Here is a 24,085-nt window from a genome sequence, read left to right as displayed (position 1 = left end):
CGCAAATGAACGGTAAAAAGATCGTGTGCAAGGGCTTGAGGAGAGCTAGTGTGAAGGAGAATCATAATCGACAAAGATTCACATCCTTATTTGAGGACCCGTGTTGGTACTTTGCGGCAGCACAATTTGACACATGGATTGCACACCCAAATGCGTAAATATGAAAATCATCAGGTTCATACCCAGTAACGTCATATAGGTTGGGTGACAATGGGCCTTAAGGTGGACCAACATAACTACGTACAAGATTGCATAGCCTTAGGCAGAAACCGAAAACTTGGTATGTTTACCAAAATTCGGGCGATCATTTTATTTGCGCTTTATGATCACTATACGAGGCTATTTAGGGTGAACATGGGAATTCGATGTTCAATTATAAACAAAAAATACATGCAATACTTTATCGAAAAACCATCGATATAAACTCTCCGACATTATCCAGTCTCTCGAACTTTAAGGGATAAGTAAGGTGGTGAGCCTTTAATAGGCCATGAGGTTTAGCAGCAATGTGTGTGGACAAACATGTGACCAGTTTGTCGATTCATCACCAAAACCATAAGTATTTATATGGTCCGCATTTTGGTTGGATTAGTCCATATATATTCTCTTGAATCCACTGTGAAAAGAATGTCGTTTCGTATCTTTGCTAGGAATGATTTAGAAAATCAATTTCCCTAATGAGCAGGCTTGGCAAAGTGTGCTTGTAGGTACAATATCCTTACTTCGGGGGTAAGGATATGCGTTGTAGCATCATTGTTCGACCTAAGTGTCCTAAATGGTCGTGCCAAAGCAAGTAAACTACTCAATCACCCAGCTTCAAGGCGGCCACATGTGGCGTGTTCCTAGTTGGGGGACAACCCATTGGCCCCAAATCAAAGCTTCAGGCTCATTTTTGGAGGTGGTGCAAAAATATTTCACTCTTATTTTCTTCAGCGGTTTCATTGATGATCATTGTCCTCTCGAATATCCTTAAAAACTCAACGATAGGGATAGTTTAAGGTCCCTTAAATGGTAATTCATTACCATTCATACAACGATGAGCGTGCCAATGCTTTTAATCAAGTTGGATAAACCTGAAGTCGTTGTTAGAGATGTGATTTAGGTGTAAAGTTAGTGTGCGAAGTACGCATTCATCCAGACAATTAACTTTCCCACATTCCTACCTAATCATGTGGTTAATTAAAGTGGTCACATGTATACAAGAAACATGATTCAATTAACTTATATTTGAGGACAATATCAATAAGATTATCCATAAGTAAAACATACACCAAACTTGAATCCAAGAACATAGAAAAATGTTCACAAAGTAAATGATCTACTAAGGGGGTTCGTCTAACAAGGCCATCCATGTCAAAATTCTGCTCTTCCAAGGATGTTCGATGGAGCAAAATTAGTCTCACATATTGACTACTAAAGTGGTACTCTTTAACAACATTGGTAGGGGTACGAACATGTGCATAACCAATGATATATTCCATTAAGACAGGAGTAGATTTTGTAGGGTTAAGGTTTAGGAATACTATCCCTTATTGTTGAAGCTTTAGGTCTTAGGTGCCAAGGATCACGCTTCGAGCATAATGCCACATCTTGGCAGACCTTAATTCTACCATATGTTTGTGGTAGTAATCAGATCTGAGAATTTGGTAAACTTTCACTTTCTACACTACTGCTTCAGAGGTGAGTTAGAAACATTGAAGGACAATAAAAGTATTATATAGTCAAAATTCAATCGGATTTATAAACTTTAGAATTGTATTCATTCATGGACGTAATCATGGTTTGCTTCAAGCAATGTCTTTCATGATTAAACAGTCCATAGGAGCGAGCTAAAAAGTTATGGAATCCTCGTTCGGGTGGTACTTCCATTTGTAATACTTTTGGCATAAGTCTTCGAATGAAGATCGTGGCAGAGACTTATTCAGCTCTTCATTGCCATTGTTGGCTTCAATGATGTCTTAGCTTCTTGATAGTCAAGTGGAGATTCAAGCCTTGTACCCATATATAAAATGGTTTCTATTAGAAACGTCCAAATAAGGGAAATCGAACTTGTGACGGTTCGACAATTCATTGAATTTGAAGGGAATAAGATTGTGATTGATGCTATATGAATGAATCATCCATAAGCATCAAAGTTAGAACATTCTAGTTCTAAGACATGGTTTTCATGAGTGTATTGTTTTATGAAAATTTCGGGTTTCAAAGGCACTAAATTTGAAACTACAGGCCTGGGTGCGTGTGGGTCAGGAGCCCAGCAAACAAGGCTTGCTGGCTGTGGGTTAATGGCTGCAGGCCAAGGTGCAGTTGAGCTCAGGGCTTCAAGCCCATCAAAATTTACCCCAGGCCGAGGCCTGGTTGTGACGTGCATAGTGATGGTGTGGTGGGTGTGCCGCACCATGTCTAGTTTCCTTTTTTTTCTTTTCGAAATCCCTTAGGGTTTAGGTAACCCTAAATATGCTTCTAATTTATTTTATATACATTGACTTACAAATTCCACATAGCAAATATAATTGCGTAATGCATGAAACAAATATATATATATATATATATATATATTGACAAATATATGAACATATCGGAAGGAAAATATAAACATAGAAGGTTTCATGCATCATGAAGAATGTTTTCATGCTTCAAGGTCGTTTCAAATATCTTACTTTATTTTAAGCGTACTTGATTGACAGAAAACAACAAAAGCCTTTGAATTTGTAGAAGATCCTTCTCATAAAGCCAGAATTGCATCTCCAATGTGTTGTATCACGTTCATCACAGAAAAATTAAATTGAATCAATATCATGTATATCAATTCAATAAAATAATAAATTAATCATAAAAAGAATAATTAAAACGTAATACTCCCCTAATTGAAGATCAAACTCTCTTTAGCGTAGCGTCACGAGCGTGTTGATAACGTGTTGTAAGCATAATTTACTGAACAATTATGGAGGCCATAAAGAGAGAGAAATGTGCGGCAATAGTAGAAAAAAGAGAGGGATGTGTAATTATGGGTGTGTTCTATTCCATCCCATTTTGCCTTTATTTATAGTAATAAGGAAGGTTAATTTCTTACCCTTTTAAGATTACAACTCTTTAATAGGTAATCAACTCCTAATAGAAATATAAGAGATATTCCAAGATAAACTAGAATTTACACAATCACATTCCTAATCTAATAGGACTGCAACACAAGTGATTTTTTTTTCAGTACATCGATATTTTTAGGGGTGGTTCGGTATAGGATCCCATACCGAAACCTTTGTCCCGATTCCCAAACCGAAATTTTTGGGAATCCCAATTTCAATCCCGATCCCAAACCAAATTTTTGGGAATCCCGAAATAGTTTAGGGATTTCGGGACAAAGCGGGAATCCCAAAATAATTTTGGGCTTTTGGACTAAACTTTGATATAGTATGCTTTTGGGCTGCCAATCTGTTGAACATATAACTGTACAGACACAAATCTTTTCTTTGTTTTTGTTTTTTAAGGAGAAATTTTGCTAACTAACTAAAACATGAAATGACATGGAGTTCTCAACGAGTAAAACCATAACACAAAATCTGTGCAGTGTGCAGTGTGCCATTCTGCCCAATCTGTGCAGTGTGAACAAATCTGTGCACAATGACAATAGCACAAATTTGTGCACAATGACAATAGCATAAATTTGCCTATTCAAATTCTACTACAAATGCATGCAATAAAAATAAATTAAGTAACAAATCCAAAAGCAAAAAAATTAGTTACAAGCCAAGGTTTTAAAATAAATAAAGTAACAAACCCAAAAGAAATACGAGCCAAAGTTTCAATAATTAAGTTACAAACCAATAGCCAAAAAGCAAAGCTTAAAGTTTATGAAGATTGTTGGCCTCTTCGGCCCCTAGATCTTGTTGATGCTTATGGTTGCTCCCTTCTTGTTGGTACTTGTGCTCTTCCCTTTAATGTTGATGGTTGAGCCCTTCCCCTTACAATGGATGGTCGTGGAGGTAGTGATTGATTTTGACGTTGTTGAACTTGAACTTGAGGTGGTCGATGAGGTGGAGGTGGCATATCATTTTCTTATGTTGTATTCTCCTCACCTCCCAAATTAGCCATGCCTAAAACAATAAACCACAAATCATTTACATTGAATTATAGTCTAATAGATAATAAATACTAAGAAAATAAAAGAGGAAATTAAATTGTGTACTTACTTCTTTCTAATCGTTCAAGCTCTTGGTAGAAATGGAATTCGTCAAGTGTAGGCTTCTTGTAGAAACAAAATTCCTTTCCTCTAAACCAATCACTAGTACACACTAAAGCCTCAACCGTTTTAGGTGTTAAGGAAGTTCTAAAAGGATCAATAACTCTCCCACCAAGACTAAAGGCATTCTCACTAGCAACGATGCTACTAGGAAGGGTCAATACAACCTTAGCAACTTTACTAAGAGTTGGATATTGAGCACAATTTCCTTTCCACCAATCCAAAAGATTGAAACCCTCATATGTTAGGCTTTGATGTGGATCATTGAAGTACATATCCACTTCATTGGCTATCTCATTTTGTTGTGCCTCCGCTCTCTTTCGTTGGATCTTTTTTGCCATCCTTGAAGCTACATCAATATCTACGATTACACCCCCCACATCATCTAGTACAACACTTGATCTTTGCTCCACATTTACTAGTACTACTAGTACTAAGGACCACTCCCTCTTTATATGCATTATACAACTCGGTTACATAGCCTTTAACCCTCACTTTCTCCTTCCTTATTTTGTCCCATCCATAGCCAAGCTCTTCTAAATTTGTCTCCAACATATCAAATTTGTACCTCAGGTCGAGTACTTAGGCTACAAAGAGAATAGGATTCACCTTTTCAATGTGACCCTAATATTTGTCAAACTTGAGCTTTATTGAGGTAGCCACACTTTGCAAAGTGGCATTAGAGGCATTTGAAATTTGTTCTTGTATCTCCACTTGCAAGGCAATCACCGTGCTAAGTATTAAGTGTGATGTTGGAGTAAGGGTTGCACTCAATGTCAAGGTGGCATCATAAAACTTTTTAAGAAAGTGAGCAAAACTCATTGACCTTTCCTAATCATCCACCTCCAGAAGACCCACCTGCGTGGCCTTTTTTTGTCACCCCATCAACCTCTTTCGAGGCCTCCTCTTTAAAGTAAGCAATAAGAGAACACTTCTTTAAACTTGAAAGCACTATTAAGCATTTTATATGTGGCATTCCACCTTGTGACAACATCAAAAAGGATACTTGACATCCTATCAAATCTCAACAAGACACAATATTCCCTAAAATACTCCAACCTTGCCGGGGATGAGTATATAAACTTCACACAATTTCTTATGCAATCAATCCCACAACTAAGCTCTGTCATTCCATCCTTAACTATCAAATTGAGGATGTGACAAGCGCACCTCATGTGCAAGTGAGCCCCGTCAAGTAAAAGAGTACCATTTGACTTGAGTCTTCTTTTCATGTATGCAATAACGGTGTCATTTGCACTAGCATTGTCAATGGTAATACTAAACACCTTGTTTATGCCCTAATCATTCAAGCAAACCTCTAGACATCTTCCAATATCATCACCCTTGTGAGAATTAACTTTGACAAAGTTTAAGATCCTCTTATGCAACCCCCAATTAGTGTCCAAAAAATGCGCCGTGATGACCATGTAGTTTATCATTTGAATCGAGGTCCAAGTGTCGATTGTAATACTCACTTTCAACCCCTTAATCACACTTTTTATTTTTGCATTCTCTTCAACATACAACTCCAAAACCGCCCCCGCCACCTTATGCCTATTAGGAAGTTTGTACTTTGGATTCAAGTCACGAATAAAATCTCGAAAGTCCTCTTGATCAACCACCCTAAAAGGCATCTCCGCTATTATAATCCATCTCACACATCTCCTATCAAGTCTTTTTTGATTGAAAGTGTGAGTGATAACCGGACCTCCCATCCTCGCTTGTGTCAATGTAGGTTGGTTTGGATCCACATTCTCAAAGAGACTAGAACCCGGGCATTTCCTCAATTGCTTAAGAATTCCCGTCGTCCCATGAGTTATAGGGTGTGCCGGTACTAAGAGTTTGCAATGCTTGCATTCGGCCATGAAAGATTTCTCCCCATTGTTATTGGTAATCATTACCCTCTTAGCATCATTCCACACCGGACTTGGACCCTTTCTCCTATTGCCCTTTTTTTGAGGAAGACCCTCCCATTGTCTCACTACTTCTTCTACTTCCTCTTCCCCCTCTTCCCCATCTTCCCCCTCTTATTCTATTTGTTTTAATGCAATATCCTCCTCCATATCCGGATCATCATCCCAACAATCTTCATAATAATCATTATGCAAATAATCTTGAGGTGAGGGAGTGCCTAGTTGAAGGGTACCACTAGGTTGGGTTTGTTTTCGTTTTCCTAATACCGAGACCATAGGTGTACTAGATTGGCTACTACACCCGTCCATCCTAACAAATAAAATAACAATGCACATTAATATATCACAACCACAATTCAGCGTATATCTAAATTCCAATCAATAAATAAAATATTAAAATATTTCCAACTGCTATCTAGTCCAGATCAAAGCAAATTCAACATAGAATCAATATAAACATCAGCCTAGCATCACTACCAAATAGTGAAACAGATATTCGGAAAACTTGCAATAAAAAGAAAGCAACAGTTACCTCAATCCTCAAATCAACAACCCGGTAAACCACGATGCATTCAGTCCTTAAATATTTATAATGCTTGTCTAGAATGCGGCAAAAATAAAGGACACATATCATGTCTTAGTAGTACAAGTCTATTAGCCGTGAATGAACATCTAAAATATGTAAATAAATTTTTAGTACTAACATTTAAGAATGCACATAAATTTTTAAAACAACTAAATATCAAATGAACTAGATTCACCTTGAAGCTCAAACCTCTTAATATATGCTTCTCGCCAAACGATTTGTAGACGTCTCTACACTCGATTAGAACATCCGAATCATCCATAGGCTCCCGAACTCTACTTAAATCCTCTTATTTAAATGAATCTTGATCAGAAAAACCATGTTAGCCACAGTTACCATTTTATGATCTGGATTAGTTTTAGCTACTACAACATCTAACTACGCATTTCATGTGTCCATTGGAAATCCAACACGGTGATCAAAACACGACACAAGTTTTCCAAACTGCAGCATCGAAAACAACACAAAGGAAATAACATATAACAACATAATGTAGACGTCAAAAGAAGCCAACATAATGTACAGACATTGATATTGATATATCGAATGGTAAGACTCGCGAATTATGGAGGCATGTTAAGTTGTCTGTCGGTGCAACCTTTACAGACAGACACACACACACATACTCACTTCCCAAAACCAGCATCAGCTCCTCAAATCATTCAGATACGAGGTTATCTTCCTTAAATTCGTAACACAAAAGCAAATGCAACAAAAAACCAAGTAAAAAACACATTCATATGAAACGTTACACAATCAAAACATAATCTGTTCATCCTAATAATTTCCAGAAACCACCAAAAACCAAAATATACAATACACACATAAAGCCGCCAACTTTCATGGTAAGGCAGCAACATCAAGCCACAATCGACCAAACCCAGAAAATAAAATGCCTCAAAAATCAAGAAAGCACCAACCTTGATGAAATTGTTGCCTGCCTGCGATTGAGTCTTCGGATTTTGCCTCCGAGGAGATAACAGATCGAGAGAGAAAACGGTGGTGTGGCGGTCGGCCGGTGGATGTGTGGTGAAGGAAGGCTGGAGTGGAGAGTTAGAAAGAGACGATAGTATGGTGTGGAGAGGGAGGTTTAGGGGCTGGAGATGAGGGAGGCTTAGGCAGGGACAATCGAACAGGGGCTGCGCAGCGCTTCTGCTTCGATTCCAGTTCGATGGAACAAATGGAGACGGAAGTGAAGTGAAGTGAAGTGAAGTTAGTGAGATCAGACCTAAAACAAATCAACGGCACAAATTAAATCTAAAACAATGAACAGTTCAAATAATTTTCTTATAATTAAAAAATAATATATATATATATAATTTTTTTTTGGGTTCGGTATGGGAATGCCGAAAAAATGAAATGCAAAACCGAATCCCATACCGAAACTTTCGGTTTGGTTTGGGATTTTTGGGATTTTTTTCTAGCCCTAATATTTTTACACTAAGGAGAGAGGAAGTGCTGCAAAATTACATAATGGGCAACCTAATTTGGTATCGCATTCACCATTTACGAGATTCGAACTTAATACCTCTCACTTCAAAGTGAAGAGAAATACCACCAGACTATAGTATTGAGTGACAATTAAAGTGATTCTATAAGAACACTTGGAATACTTAGAAGTGTTTTTACAAAGTCCAGGTGTTTTTGTAACCCAAAATTATTTTTCTTAAAAACGCTTTCAGTCATTTAAAAGCATTTCACGAATCAAACATTAAGTTAGCGTTGAAAAGTTTATGACGTCTCCTTCAACTTTATAAAAAAAGAAAGTTTCTTAGAAAACATCATCTTCAATTACTTATGGCCCAAATAAGCTCAAAACGTTAATATGTCAAACTGCGTATTTACTTTTATTTAATCGCCATAATCGAACGACTTGTAATTTAGGGATGAGATTTTGACATAACCAACAAGTATGACTTGCGAATCTACTCTGTTTGAAATTACTCTGAAGTTCCATCATTCTATCACTTTTATTCAAAGGAGATTTTGCTTGTCCTACAATCCAAACATAATAAAAATATCGATCAAGTGTATATATATTATAAAATATCAGTAAACATAGAATAAAATAAAATATAATTTCAAATATAAACTTTAACGAAAAACTACATTTTTTACATTAAAAAGTCAAATCTGATACTATTTATTTACTCTTTATTTTGTGTTTATAGTTAAAACTCAAAATTTTCAAATCATTTTCATTAGTTTTATTTATAATATAATATTGACTCATAGCACGGCTTTCTTGCCGAGTGTGAAAAGGGTTTTAGGGCAGTATCCAACGGCACGAGACGTGGTAATCCCTGATACTCCTCCACGTTTCGTCAAGTACCAAATCATCTGCCCTAAACCCCCGCCACACTCCACCACTCCCCCTCCCCTCCCCCCTCTCTTTCTCTCTTACCCACTCTGTTCGTCACTGCTCTGCACGTTCAATTCACGCGCCGTCTCGCTCCTCCGCACTCCCAGGCGCTGCCAAAACATCTCCAGAGTGAAGATTTTTGTACCCATTTGCAATTCCTCCTCCTTCCTGCTCAAATGGATCGCCTCCAAGGTTCTAGCTTTCCCTCTAAAATCCAAAATGCCATCAAAATTATGCTTTTTTTATTTTTTATTTTCCCATTTGCCCAATTTTGTTCGTTGTAATTTATGATTGAATTGGTGATTTATAGCATTTTGGTTTTAATTTAAGCAAGAGAATAAAAAAAATTCCATGTGAAAAAATGGAGTTTGAACCGTTGAGCTTGGGCAGTGATGATGTTCTTGAATTCGACATGATGGGTCTGGGTTACATTGACCAATCTGTTGACCATGATGACGTCCTTCATGATTCTTCTGCCACTGCTACTCCCACTCCTACTGGTTCCGATGTTGTCAGTAGTGTTGCTGTTTTGGAGCATTACATCCCGGAAGGAGACAGTAGCCTTGAACCCTGTGAGGGGATGGAATTCGAATCTGAGGAGGCTGCCAAGGCCTTTTACAATTCCTATGCTCGCCGCATTGGCTTCAGCACTCGTGTCAGCATGTCTCGTCGCTCCAGGCGCGATGGCGCCATCATTCAGCGGTCTTTTGTTTGTGCCAAGGAGGGATTTCGTGTCAACAAGAATGGGAAGTCTGGGTCTGACTGCGAAGGGCGGGCCAAGCGCCCCCGAGCAGAGACCCGAGTTGGTTGTAAGGCCATGTTGGTAATAAAGATTCACGACTCTGGGAGATGGGTTGTGTCTGCTTTTGTTAAGGAGCATAACCATGAGCTGGTTCCACCTGATAAGGTGCATTCCCTTCGCTCTCATCGTCATGTCTCGGGTTCTGCAAAGTCTTTGATTGATACCTTGCAGGGTGCTGGGATTGGCCCCAGAGGAATTATGTCTGCCCTCGTCAAAGAATATGGTGGAATTAGGAATGTTGGCTTCACGGAGCGTGACTGCAGGAATTACATGAGGAGTTGTAAGCAAAGGACCCTTGGAGGCGACACTCAGCTGCTCTTGGATTACTTGAAGGACAGGCAAGCTAAGGACCCGGCATTCTTCTTTGCTGTGCAGGGAGATGAAGATCAGTGCATGGGCAATTTCTTCTGGGTTGATCCTAAGGCAAGGAATGACTATACTTACTTCGGTGACACTGTTACCTTTGACACAACTTACAGGTCAAACCGCTATCGGTTGCCTTTTGCACCTTTCACAGGGGTTAACCATCATGGACAGCCTGTGTTTTTTGGCTGTGCCCTCCTGATAAATGAATCTGAGGCATCGTTTCTTTGGCTTTTCAAAACATGGCTCATGGCAATGTCTGGCCAACCTCCACTGTCAATTACGACTGATCATGATCGGGTGATTACCCTGGCCATTACCCAGGTTTTCCCTGAGACTCGACACCGCTTCTGCAAGTGGCACATATTTAAAGAATGCCAAGAGAAGTTGTCCTCTGTGCTTTGTGAGCATTCCAACTTTGAATCAGAGCTTCATAAATGTGTCAACCTGAGTGAATCAATTGAAGAGTTTGAGTCTTGTTGGCTGTCCCTAATTGGTAAATATGATCTCAGGGAGCATAAATGGCTCCAATCGATGTATGCTGATCGGCAGCAGTGGGTCCCTGGGTACCTGAGAGGCACCTTCTTTGCAGAAATGTCAGTAACACAGTGCAGTGATAGCATGAACTCTTATTTTGATGGATATGTCAATGCATCAACAACTCTACAGCTGTTTGTTAAGCAGTATGAGAAAGCTGTTGAAAGTCGGTATGAGAAAGAAGTGAGGGCAGATTATGATACTATAAACACTGCTCCGGTTCTTAAGACCCCTTCGCCCATGGAGAAACAGGCAGCTGGGCTTTACACGAGGAAATTGTTTACGAAATTTCAAGAGGAGTTGGTTGAGACGTTAACATTTTTGGCAACGAAGGTTGAGGACGAGGAGGCAGGATCCATTTATCAAGTTGCTAAATTTGGGGAAAGTCATAAAGCTTATACGGTTAGATTTAACGTTCATGAGATGAAAGCATTTTGTAGTTGCCAGATGTTTGAGTTTTCTGGCCTTCTTTGCGCACACATCTTGACAGTTTTTAGGGTGACAAATGTTCTCACTCTGCCATCTCATTTCATTTTGAAGCGTTGGACGAGGAATGCCAAGAGTGGTGTCATATTGGAGGAACATGCCGGCGATTTGCTGAGTAAGTCACAAGAATCTCTAACAGTACGGTACAATAATCTGCGTCACGAGGCACTTAAATATGTTGACGAAGGGATTACAACTGCTGAAATTTATAATGTGGCAATGGACGCCCTTCAAGTGGCTGCAAATAAAGTTGCCACTGAAATGCAGAACGGCAGGAGAGCGGCCACAACTAATACAGCTGGAAGAGAAGATGGGTTTCGTTTGGGAAATCAATCAAACAATACCTTCGGTGATCATAAACGGGGTTTTGAAACTCTATCCGCGGTCAGTTTCCTCCTGTAACCACATGAAACCTCTTACCTATATGATAACATTAGGGCTTTATTGTCTGTTGAAGTAGTTGGGGAGGGATAGTTGGCAAGATATCATGAGTACCGGAGACGTGGAAATTTGGGTGCACATGCTTATCTTGCGGGATACATCTGTTACGTTTTCATCCTTCGATTATTTGACATCTGGTATCTGGTTTTGCAAATGCTGAGCTGATGGTTAATTTTGCGATTCAATTCGATTTTGCAGGATCACCAGGACAAGAAAATGCAGAAACTAGAGCGTCAACTCGAGCGCGCACGACGGAAATGTGAATGGTATAGAGCTAACTTGCTTTCGGTTTTGAAAGATATTGAGGAGCAAAAGTTAGAGCTCTCTGTTAAAGTTGAAAACATTAAGCTGAGAATGAAAGAGTAGTGTTCAATGTTCTCTCTGCAATCCCCCCCCCCCCCCTCCCCTCCCCTCCTCCCTCTCTCTCTCTCTATCCCCGGCGCGCCTAGATATTATAATTATGGTTAAAACCATGCACTGGTTATACCATTTTACGTATTTTAGTACCACACAATAATTTTTGCGCGCGTGAGCAATTAGGATCAATGTCACATCAAGTAGGGACGAGTGTGACAAACAATTAATTGAAAAATGGAGTAAGTGTCTTCACTACGGGCTTCGACCCTATATAAACTACTAAATTGATTAATAAAGTATGAATTAATTTAGAGCTTAATTTACAAACATAAATATGCCACTTTCTGTTGCTCCAGATGAAGGTTTTGACTATCAGCTTTGACTACTAGCTAAGACATCAAGAGCGATTTTACAATCTGACTTTATAGTTAATACAATGTGTTATCGCTAAATTTCCCAGAAAATGAATAGAAAAAAAAAAAACTAACGAAAAGTCCTCAAAACTTTAGTTTTAATCAAAATGATAAAATAAAGGTGTAAGTGAATAGTACCAGGAACGACTTTTCAAGGTAAAAATGTCCTTAATGTTAAAAGCGAACAGTACCAGAAGTGTTTCATTAAGAATTCCTTAAAAAAAAAAAAAAACCGGAGAAGAGGGAGCTGCATGTATAGGTGTACATAGCTAGAGTACGTACGATCTGTTCAAAGAATTTTCAATTGGAGATCAGCGTGTCCAACCCGTGCCTTGTGCCGTTCGAAAAGATCCTGCAGTGCTGCGACAAACTGACCGTGCACTTCATTCACCTGTAAAAAGAAAATAGAAGCATGAACTCCGACTTTTTAGCCATCACCGGTCTAGTAGGCTACGAAATTTTCAAACTTCAATATATATATAACTCCGTGGAGCTGCAGCAGCCAGTGACTCCCATCACCCCGATAAACTTCAGTTCATGGATATCGCTTATGGGATGGAACTATATCTGTATCCAATAGGCTTTTGAATACATTAATAGCTCTTGACATGGGAGGAGTTCCTCAAGTCAACAAGTAATATATGCTATGGCTCTGTAGAAGATACGATATTTCACTCGAATGGAGTTTCAATTGCAAAAGAAACTGAAGATGGAGATGGATGTGGTACGGAATAGGCATTGAACATTACAACTTTGGTTTTGAGAGACGTCTTGTTTTTTAAGGCAAGATTAGATGCATTAAATCAACCATGATGCATGTGGAAGATGAAGTTCGGGGCAACAGAAAGAGTGCTAAAAAGTAAGTTGGATACTGTCCAAGCACAGTTTTCCCATGATTGAATGTTCAGAGAGAACTGAACACATACGTTATGCTCAGTTTTGGTGGAATCCATACCTCTTCCATGCTGGGTTGTGGAGTCTTCTTGACATCAATTGGTTTTCCGACCACCACGTGCATTGGATGACTGTACGGTACAGGACTTCTGCATTCGAGAAGCATGATATGAACAATTAACAGTTGCCAAAAACCATAGCGTTGCTAATATTCAAACATCACAAATGTACAAATATACATAACTAAATCCTTGTTTGGTTAGAAAAATAAACGAATCCTTCAATAGTAATAGAACTTCTCACTCTAATGGGAAACTTTTCCACCGGAATAGTTTTTCCTTTTGAGATTTTACAGACATACTTTCCAAAGCTAATTGCAAAGATAGAAGTTCTACAATTGCTATTAAGACGACGACAATATAGTATCTTAAACTCAAAATACATACCCAAATAATCCCCAGAAGAAAACTGGGGTGAACTTGATAACTCTAGCAAACTTCAAAATCAATTCCCCACTTGGTTTCCACCACTTGTAAACATTTGACTGCAACATGGATGGATCAATAGAAAAGAAATGGGAATATCATTCCATCGTTAGATGAAGCAGATGCATTAGAGATGAGAAAAGTATAATCAACAATCCCAATAAATGATGTGGTTTCACATAGAAATTGCAACGAACTAATCTTAATAGCTAGAAAACTGTTGACATCAATACATGTTTGGACCAGAAAAGCCAGCACACAGATGCAAAACAGATACCACGTGACTGGGTACTAGATGACTTAATAGGTGGAAAAACTAGATTGAAAATGCCAAAAATGGCGATACCTGACCAAAGCAGAAAACTGGAACCAGGGGATTACCCAGCTCCATGGCTATTCGAACAAATCCTCTTCTCGACTTGAGGAATGCTATCTACAAAGTAAGAACGGATTAGCAATTAGAAACGGAATTACAATTGAGAAAACAGACACCAGCTGATTGTCAGATTAGTGCATATAGCAACAGATGACTAGATGAAAAAGTAGAGCAAAAGCACAAGAAAGATTTTATAGATGTAAACCTCAGTGCCATGCTCCATATAAAATGTCTCCTGCACTCCACCAGGCACAATGATACAACTATAACCAGCAGATAAGTGGGAGATAAAATTACTCCTTGTGGCCGGTGTAAGACCCAGCCATGTCCATATATGTCTCAGGAATGGTGTGTAGAACACCTAAGCATAATTCCCAACACAGAATCAGCAAAAGTATAGAATATAGATAAGAAACTGTAGGGAAAAAGGTTGAGACATGAATTGAAGAAAGAGTAGTGCCAACTAAGCGAAGATGTCTTACCGCGCTACTCGCAAGGACCTTAATTTTGGGGAGAGGCAAGAACCCAGTAAGGTCAGCAAGTGCAACAACACCAATTGGCAAAACCGAATGTGGTTCATAACCAAAGACTGCATCAACCACAGATAGCCAAAATGCCACTCCTATTATTAATTCATCACAGCTTCTAACGTGATATAAATACATTGGGAAACATGCAAAAGTTTGACCAGTCACAAACTTTTACTCAAAAATAGAACTAGAGGGACACTAAACCGTGGTTTATGTCCATTTAGTGTACTTCGGTTCTATTTTTGATTAAAAGTTTGTAACCGGTTTTACTTCCATAAAAGAGGAGATACCATAAGAGCGATTAGGATCAAAGGCATTGATGTCCTCTGCGTACAGAGTCACGGGAAAATAAGCACAGGCATGCTTACATATGTACCTGAAAATCCAATCCAAACCAACATAAATTACTTGTATACTTGTCAGTTCCGCTTTGTGCAGGACGTCTTGTCTTTAACTAATCGGATACAATAAATAAAAAGCCTAAGCTCTACATGATGATTCTACACCCTAAACGTCACTAAATATGATCAAATTTGAAGTTAATAAATTGCGCAAATGACGTCCTGCAAGGAGAATCTCCCCAAAAACTAGCAATCCAATTCCCAAAGAGCCCGAAAAGGGTGCAACTTTTACCTGGAAAGTGATCTTCCTAGTTTGCTCTTATCATCAACTGGGATGATCATAAACAATACAAGCAACCCAAGTACACTGAAAATTTTCAAAATTTTCACCAAATAAATCAATAAATTAATGACAAAAAAAAAAAAAACCAAATTAGGGGAGAAAAAAAAAAAGGCTGAGAAAGATGAACACTTACAGAAGGGCCTTGGAAAATGGAAGGAAGAAGATTGTGAAGAGAACCAGAGCCGCGTTGAAATGGATTGTACCCAGCCAAATACCCAGAGCCAGAACCATGTGCAAAAAATTTGACCCGAATATTTCTCTGCCTTTGAAAACCGCCATTTTCTGAGATTCTTCCTCCTTCATCTCCATCATTTCTGCTTCTGCAACTTCTTCTTCTTGTCCTTGGGAGCAATTTAATCCGACCCAACAAATTAAATTGCTAATAAAGATGGAAACTTAGGTGGTTTCGAGAAGATGTGGTCACGGTTGAGTAGCATCGGTGTCAGCTGTCACCGTCCCAGCTCCCTTCTCTCAATGTTTCTGGGTCTTTCTCTGTTAAGCGCATCATTGCTTCACTTTCTATCGGTGAGGCATATAAAAGACCAAGAAAGTGAGCAAAACAGATTCGTCCACCAATTATTTATTTAACAAATTTGGTGCAACCATCTCCACCCTACGACAATGTTTCATGTTTACGCTGCACTTAAATAATACAGTGTCATTTTCTACGAGACGTTTTTGGTACAAATTGAATTTAAGGTTTTTCACTTAAAATTACTTAACTGTAAAGAATAATATTACTAAACCGTATTACTAAGTAACAGATTTTATTTTTATTTTTAACCATGATGCAATTTCATCGTTGAAACCAGCACTTATTTTTGTTTAGTCATTTGATTATTGTTCCAAACATTTATATATTTTTTATTCAAAAACTATGTTGGTATTTATTTGATCATAATTATAAAACACTAAATGATTTTTAATTTTAGTAAGTTTTTACAAGATGAACTTTCAAAGAATATATGATAAATAAATAACTTGGATAATGTAATACACGATCGGGTAGACGAATTGAGTAGTTAACACTTTTATAAAAAGTGAGGGGTTTTTTTTTTTTTAAGTGCATTTTTGCTGAGCACATTTAAGTGGTAGTGATGCACACCACCTTATTAATTAATGTTAGATGAGTTTAAATCTCAAGATTTGTAGTAGATAAATTAAATCAAAATCATCCAATGGTAATCAATAAAGCAGCAAGCATCACCATCACTTATGAATGATGAGCAAAATAATTCCACTTTTGGTTTACTTTCTTTATCTTCTTTATTGAATTTAGAGGTGTGTGAATTTTTTACTTTTCACACACGTCTCTTAATTTCAATCGTCGAATTTTGAATTAAAGAAAATCAAAAGCAAAAGTTAACAATGAATTTGTGAGAACTTAAAATAAATGTGTGAATAGCACCACTCTTGGGTTAAATTTCGAAATGGCGTGAGTGATATCCCTATGTTAGTATTATAGTAAGAAAAATGTTAATAATATCATTAACTATAATTCATTACCAATCTTAGCCGAGATCCAACTTTCCATTCAAATTCTGTCATTTTTGCCTACGTGCGATTGGTTAAATTTGAGAGAATTTGAATTAAAAATTCTATTTAGACTAGTTTAATCACATAATTATTATATTGAGATTTTTTTCTTAACTACAGACCTAACATACAACTTACAAGATATGGAGTTCTTAAAGCAAACATAGAATTTGATACAAAGTTGAGCGTAACATCGTTCTTGAATTCATACAGCTGATCTCATTTATTAGGATAAAACTTTAGGATGATGTCATCCACATACCTATTTTTACCTTTCATGCATCTCTTGTTAATTTATGTCATCTGATCTTATTCAATTCATTTAATCCAACGGTCAGAAAGTGAGAAAAGTGTGTGAAAATCATTACCCAAACTTTATTGTTGTTGTTGGTGGTCAACTACATACCTAACACGTTACCACACCACAAAGATACTTTATGCAAATGGATAATGTTCTTTACACACTCATGTTTATTTTTCACATATCCTTGTTAACATTTGGTTAATGAATTTTTTTTTAATTTATTCGATCTAATGATGTAAAATTAAAAAAAAAAGTGTTAATAAGTAAAAAATATATGAATAACATCACCTATTCAAATTAGCCTTTTTCCTAAACATGACGAACATGCAGTTGACCAACGCTTAACCAACTTTTCACGACTGTACCAAATTCCCAGCGGCAGTAACGACTACTATTCAACGAAAGACCATAGTTTTGCTTCACCCGCACGGAACGTCCATTTTTCACATGTCATACTGAAAGTGTGTTTGCTTCTGAAATTAGGCAAGTAGAAGATGCAGTTTACCACGCATTAATTACACGTGAACAACAACCAGTAGTGATTAGAGAGCGGTTACATATATTTGTCGGAAAGGGATCTCTCCAGATTCTTTCCGGATCTCTTATACTTAATCCTCCTCATCAAACAATCCAGACGATCGGGTCCTTGAAATTTGATCTAACGGTTAAAGTTATTATAACTTTTAGAGTGGACCCTTGTTTTTAGCCGTTTGATCAAATTTCAAGGGTCCGGATTGTTTGATAAGGAGAATCAGGTAGAAGGGATCCGGAGAGAATTCCTTTCCATATTTGTCCACATTTGTTTTTAATTTTTTTTAAAAGGGGTCAGCTAGTGACTTTGTCATGCAGTCCACTCTTCCGGGGGCTGGGAAGACTCACAGAAGCATTTCAATATCTCCTTGGCCATCATTATGCAATTCACCAGCGTCAGGAATCGAACCCAGGATGTGTCGTGTGGAGTATGAGTTTGGAATTCATCACCAACCACTGGGTCACCCCGTGGTGGTTTATTTGTCCACATTTGAAGGTTTGCTCTTTGTATCAAATCAAAAGCCTTTCTATCTGTTACAAGTTCGACTAATCTCGTTAACTAACTTTTAGTCTAAGACCAACTCCAACTCTTAGACCCAAACATAAATATTTGGGTTTAAACCCAAAAAATGCCATCTACAGCTAAGACCCAAAACCTACACAATTTGAGTTTGAATCCAAATCAATACTCAAACTTGGGTTCCGATTTGGCTGACCCAAATCTTGAGTGAGCCTCACTTTTTTCTTTTTAAAATGTGGCCGCAAACAGTTAGTGACCGACAATTGAGCCTCGCATGGAAGGGCTCTAGTTGTCCAAAGGTAATGTGAATCCTTCGATTTCTGGACCGTTGGCTATCAACGGTCCATATCAAACTCCCTTTTTTTAGCAATCTTTTGAAATTGAACTAACAGTTTCATTTTTGTCAAATCCAACGGTTAAAAAAGATTCATCGGCTAAAAAAAATTCAAGGGCAAAATAATAAAATACATGTTTGGTGTGTGTAATGAAGTTTGGTCGGTTGGGGTGTACAATGAAGCTTGGTTTGTTGAGTAGTGACTAGTAATTTTGGAAATTTTGCTGGAATTTAATTCTTTTTATGTTAAAACATTCATAAAATTAAATTAAGATAACATAACTCAAAGTTACCAAAAAAAATCCTATTGAAAAAAAATTGGGTTAAATTCATTCCACAACAATTTAATACATTTTAGGTCCTAGAATTTAGGTCATGAGCAGGGCTGCCCCTGAGGGAGTGCAAGAATTGCCCCCCACACAGGGCCCCCAAATTTTTTAATGTGATACAATACCTATAGGTTATATATGTTGTTGTGCACTAGTATAACAAAGTTTACTCTTAGCACAAGTGGTGTTTCCTTGTTCAGTTTCATGTGAGATTTGTGGGTTCAAATCTCGTCACCGCCTCCAGTCTTGGTGCTTTGTCTTTTAGGTGATCATAACCAAACTTATTTTCTATTGGTACTTCTCTTCAAATTAAAAACCTTCTATATATTGTTACATAAAATTATATGCCGCTGTGATTTACAACTCAAAATTAGAGTGTTAGATACAAATTTAGAAGTGGCGGACAATTGGACATTGATCGGGAGAAGTATATAAACAGTATAAGAAGTTTTTGGCAACGGCGAACGTTCGGTGGTGGCAGTCGATCAGTTGGCACATGAAAAAAGTTTAAGGTTTCGTGACCTTGTTACGTTTTGGTATCTGATTTGGTTTGTATTGACTTTTTGGTTGAATTCCTTGCTTGGTGGAAAGATTTTTTTTATTACCGAGTTGATTAGGATTTGGATTTACTTCCAATTAGGATTAGGATTCTCATTGTAGCCAAAGTCCTATGCATTATAAATAGGACCTTAGGGTTAGTTTATTTTGTGTGCCGTCGCCATTAATGTAGAGAGTTTCCTCTCTTTTAGTTTTTGGAGTGGAGGTCACCGTTTGGATTCATAAGTGTGGCAAATTCATAGCTTTGGGAGAGACTTCTCCGTTTGTTTTGGATCCTCTATTCGTTTGGTTTAGAATTTGTAAGTTGTGGAATTTGCGTTGTGAGAGTTAAACACTCTTTTGTAATCTCAATTTGTTTTGTGAGATTTTTCTTCATGCTTTGCCCTTGCACGTAGGCTTTTCACCGAATCACATAAATCTCTAGTCTTCTTTTGTGATTGTTTGTTTTAACTTTCACCTATAACTTTAATATTTGATACTTTATTAGAATTCGCTTACATATACACATAAAAGTACAACGCATGTAATGTAACCGGCAAACTCTTAGAGGGGTGTATTCAATTAGGATTCTGAGAGAGTTTCAGGGAATTAATAATTTCAGGGGTATTCAATTAGGATTTTAAGTGATTCTCTGAAATTCTAGGTGTATTCAATTAGAATTTCAAAATAGTTTATTAAAGAATTTGAGAAAGTTAAAGAATTAGAGGGAATTGGAGAGATTTCGTAGTGTATTTTAAGTATCCACAAATCTCACCTCTTCCCATGAGATTTCGAGAGAATTGAATCAAAATTTTATATGGAATCTCTACAAATCAATTAAACTCCATAAAAATCCATGGATTTATAAATCCATTAAAATCTCTCACATTCTCAATTGAATACACCCCCCCTTAATTTAGCGGCCACGAAGTAAACAGATTAGAGGAAATTGATGAAGAGAGGGGGAATTAGGGAGGAGATAAAGGGCTGAGAAACTTCCAATTGCACATCTGGCTCCGCTTTTACTCACTTTTCAATGTTAGAACATGTCCCAATTTCGAACGGCTACTCTCACTCCCAATTGGTTGAAAAAATTCAATACAAGCCCATCTCTTTATCCCACCCCCATTTAGTATTGTCCTCTATTTTCTATTCATATTCTAGGATGTGTGATTGTAATTTGTAAGTGATAATTTTTTGATATTTTCTATAATTTTTTTTCTTATTGTTTGGGGATAAATTGTAGGGTGCACTTTCGTCCACGTTTATTGTGGCCTCTGGATACATACATAATATAGGTTGTCCATTATCTTATATTTAATTAAACTAAACAAAAAATAATTGCACACGAAATCAATTATTATCTTAATCCTGTTTATCAACAAAAACTTGTGGCAGTGGTCATCTTATATTTATATAAACTAAAAAAAGAAAAAATTGCACACGAAATCAATTATTATCGTGATGGATTAACATGTGGCATCGACAATTAATTAATTAATGCAGAAAATAATTTTTCAGGATGATTAATTAATTAACATCCCATTCTCCTCCATCTAAACCATTCTCTCATCTGAATAATGGAAGCAACATTTTTCTTTCTTCTGCCCTTCTTGCAACAATTTGGCTTCCTCACATATGCTTCTGAAGATCCTTGCCCAATTTCCTCAGATGCTTCAATTGTGAAGCAGCTTGAACTTGATGCATTTTCCACATCCATCTCATGGCTTATCTAAATTGGGGAGGATGAAAAATATTTCAAAGATATTACTAAATTCATAGCGAAAAAAAAAGATTTGAAAAAAATCTACCAAAAAATATTCATTCATGGTTACCTGCAAAACACGCTTCTCAAGCATAGTTACTCTCTCCATCAGTGTGCCTTTGTGATGTGCTTCTTCAATTGCAGATGACAAAGTCTTACACTGATCATCTTCTGGTTCCAAGGAGGTAGGACAAGAAGAATGCTTGGCTGATAGGCAATGCTTGTGTTCCAAGAACTGCAGCTGTAAATCATGGAGATGGTGCATCTATGAGCATATGCGCAAGCTCATAAAATAAAACTATCAATGGGAAAAATAAAATGAAGAGACACATTTTACCAAACGATCGAGACGATCCAGTCTTTGGAGAATCGGCATTGGTAGACTGATTTCTTCTTTTCCATTTTTATCCATGATCGAGATGTGGACGTAACTACATTGACTAAAGTATAAACAAATAGCAGATTCAAGCATGCATTTTTTTTTTTGTAGCTAAATTGTAAAAGTATAACGTTTTTCAAGAAATTTGGGCTTATAATTCTGAAACTTTTAAGAGCATGGACAACGCTTCCATTTTAGAAGCAGCTTTTAAGGGCAACCACCTTGCCATACTTTCACTACTACAAGTTTTCTTCTAGAAATACATATTTTTTATTTATTTATTCTTATCTCATCATCTCTTATCTTCACAAGATTTTGCTTTCAATATATCTCTTTCCAATCTCTCTTCCTTGTCAGAAGTGATGGGTTGGCGCTTAACTCCAAGAGCCTGTTTGGTTGGCTGAATGAAATTGGATTTTATGGATAGGATTGAATTGGCAGAGATCGATTAAGTTTTGTAAGACATAACTTGTAATTTAGGTGTAAGAATATGTTATATAACCTATTCTATTGTGGATTTATAATTCATCTTGTCTAACTCACATTTTGATACAACAAACAATGGACTGTCCATTTTAATTGGTCATAAAGGCTTCTTTAGAAGTGCTTTTAAAATTGTTAAAAATGGTGAAAAAATTTCTTAAACCAATCTTTAGTTAAAATATAAGTGAATTATGGAAAAAAAACACTTTAAATGTTTTTGGAATCCAAAAACATTTTTTTTCTAAAAGCAGTTTCCATTATTTTAAAAGCACGTCCAAACGAGGCGTAAATCTCTGATTATATTCTATTTACATAATTGTGTTTAGTCCTATTACGATTACATGCATTTAATATAAACTGCAAGAAAGGAATACGTTCTCTCTAACTAATATATGATTATACTCACGTCTACAGGTTGCTCGTGGTTTTGTATATTCAATCTTGCATAATTTTCCCGAGATGGAGAAGATTAATATAAGAAATATTATTCTTATTTTATGGTTTGATCAAGAAATTCCCTCGAGATTTGATGATTATTTCTTAAATGCATAAACAATGTCCTTGGAAAGTGAATATGGCTTTGTTTCACATGCTCGTTTTCCTTGGCGTATAATCAAATCTTTGCGGCAGCTTTGACATTATTTAGTTGCGCAAGGCCATGCTAATGTTATATGTATATTGTTCATTTTATCGGATGTTCTTAAAAAGGCAGTTCACAATTATATTGAGTTTTTTTGAGTAAGTTTTTCATATAATTCAAACTTGTTACATCTTGCACGAGTTTATGCATGCATATTAAGCTATAATTAGGCTTATAAATATTTTTTTTAATTATTAAGAAGATGAAAAAGATTTGAAACTATTACAATAATTTAGGAAGGAGAAATTCTGAACTCTGAACAGCTGGATGAAAACTCAACACCCTATTTACTGGGATATTAGGTCACATGTGAGGCTTAGAGCAAGTCCACCCCTAAAGACTTTACGCCATCACCCATCTCATTTATCCACTCAAGTGAATAGTAATAGACCCCGATAAACAGTAATAGGCCAAAACATCTCCACTCCTAACAAAAAATAGCCAAGTCAATTTTATTAAAATATTATTATTTTTTATTATAAAATAATAAAAAATAATAATCTGACAGATTGTACATCAAAGCACGCCAACCCACCACCACCTTCATCATCACCATGAGCTCTCTCTCTCCCTCTCCTTCCCTCTCTCTCCAAAAATGCTCCTTAGACCAGAGCATGCCAACCCCGCACCCCCCCATCTCCACCCTCCATCAAATCCCCACCTCCTCTTCACTCTCTGCTTCTTCTCCACCACCCACCGCCCTCTGCGGTCTACCCACCCCAAACTGGTTGATATCGGCACGTGGGCTCGCCAGCTCCAAATCCACCGCCTCTGGACCTATGCCCTGACCTTCAGCTGCATCATCGGATTTGATGTTATCGTCCTCAACAGCTTCCAAGACCAGCTCGTCCTCAACAACAAGTTTTGGGTCGGCGACCTTGTCCTCGAAGGTAGCGTCGTCCAGCCGTCTTCCTCATCGGAGATGGAGTTCGTCATCACCGATTTCATATCATGACGTCAGCCTGACGTCATATAGGTCGGTCCCAAGGTCTGTCAATTTTGGGCTGGCCTGGAGACTAGCTTGGGCTGGGTGCCAAGCAATCCCGTGGGCTGGAGTGGGTTGACAGTGTCCCAGCCTGGTTTTTTAATTGGGTGCTGGGCTATTCCACCTCCGGTGGACTTGCTCTTATAAATGGAATGATTTCTTGTAATTAGGTTCATTGTTTACAAGATTTCATCACTAAACTTGTTACATCGCTTATTCGCTTAATAAACAATACCCACCTGGAATTGTTTAAGAAATTTAGTTATTTGTTCTATA

At 37.4% G+C, this 24,085-nt stretch overlaps 2 protein-coding genes and 1 long non-coding RNA gene across 6 annotated transcripts; 1 reads left to right on the top strand and 2 right to left on the bottom strand.

Annotated features, from left to right (window-relative positions):
* Positions 1 to 8,998: 8,998 nt before the first annotated feature.
* On the top strand, positions 8,999 to 12,105 carry LOC103421563 (protein FAR1-RELATED SEQUENCE 5-like). 4 transcript variants are annotated; one of them, XM_070813161.1, is made up of 3 exons: positions 8,999 to 9,290; positions 9,433 to 11,670; positions 11,926 to 12,105. In XM_070813161.1, the coding sequence occupies exons 2-3, from the start codon at positions 9,460 to 9,462 to the stop codon at positions 12,091 to 12,093; spliced, it is 2,379 nt and encodes a 792-aa protein (XP_070669262.1). In that variant the 5' UTR covers positions 8,999 to 9,290; positions 9,433 to 9,459; the 3' UTR covers positions 12,094 to 12,105. The 4 variants fall into 4 exon arrangements, with proteins under 4 accessions (XP_070669262.1, XP_017183921.1, XP_008357827.1 ...); XM_017328432.3 differs by having other exon boundaries at positions 9,024 to 9,290; positions 9,489 to 11,670; XM_008359605.4 differs by lacking the exon at positions 8,999 to 9,290 and having other exon boundaries at positions 9,310 to 11,202; positions 11,341 to 11,670.
* A 540-nt stretch (positions 12,106 to 12,645) lies between these two features.
* LOC103429086 (diacylglycerol O-acyltransferase 2D) lies at positions 12,646 to 16,083 on the bottom strand. The gene is made up of 9 exons (XM_008367232.4): positions 15,600 to 16,083; positions 15,416 to 15,490; positions 15,073 to 15,158; positions 14,735 to 14,841; positions 14,458 to 14,613; positions 14,223 to 14,309; positions 13,838 to 13,935; positions 13,453 to 13,540; positions 12,646 to 12,888 (listed from the first exon to the last, which is right to left on the bottom strand). Exons 1-9 carry the CDS (start codon positions 15,776 to 15,778, stop codon positions 12,787 to 12,789), a joined length of 978 nt encoding a protein of 325 aa, XP_008365454.1. The 5' UTR covers positions 15,779 to 16,083; the 3' UTR covers positions 12,646 to 12,786.
* A 4,911-nt stretch (positions 16,084 to 20,994) lies between these two features.
* LOC103429088 (uncharacterized) lies at positions 20,995 to 22,172 on the bottom strand. Its single transcript, XR_011576634.1, has 3 exons — positions 21,660 to 22,172; positions 21,393 to 21,563; positions 20,995 to 21,289 (listed from the first exon to the last, which is right to left on the bottom strand). It is a non-coding gene; the product is annotated as an uncharacterized lncRNA (long non-coding RNA).
* Between the last annotated feature and the right edge of the window lie 1,913 nt (positions 22,173 to 24,085).

The sequence above is a fragment of the Malus domestica genome, chromosome 15, assembly GCF_042453785.1.
Source record: "Malus domestica chromosome 15, GDT2T_hap1".
Taxonomy (NCBI): Eukaryota; Viridiplantae; Streptophyta; class Magnoliopsida; order Rosales; family Rosaceae; genus Malus; species Malus domestica.
This window is presented reverse-complemented; position numbering and strand designations above follow the sequence as displayed.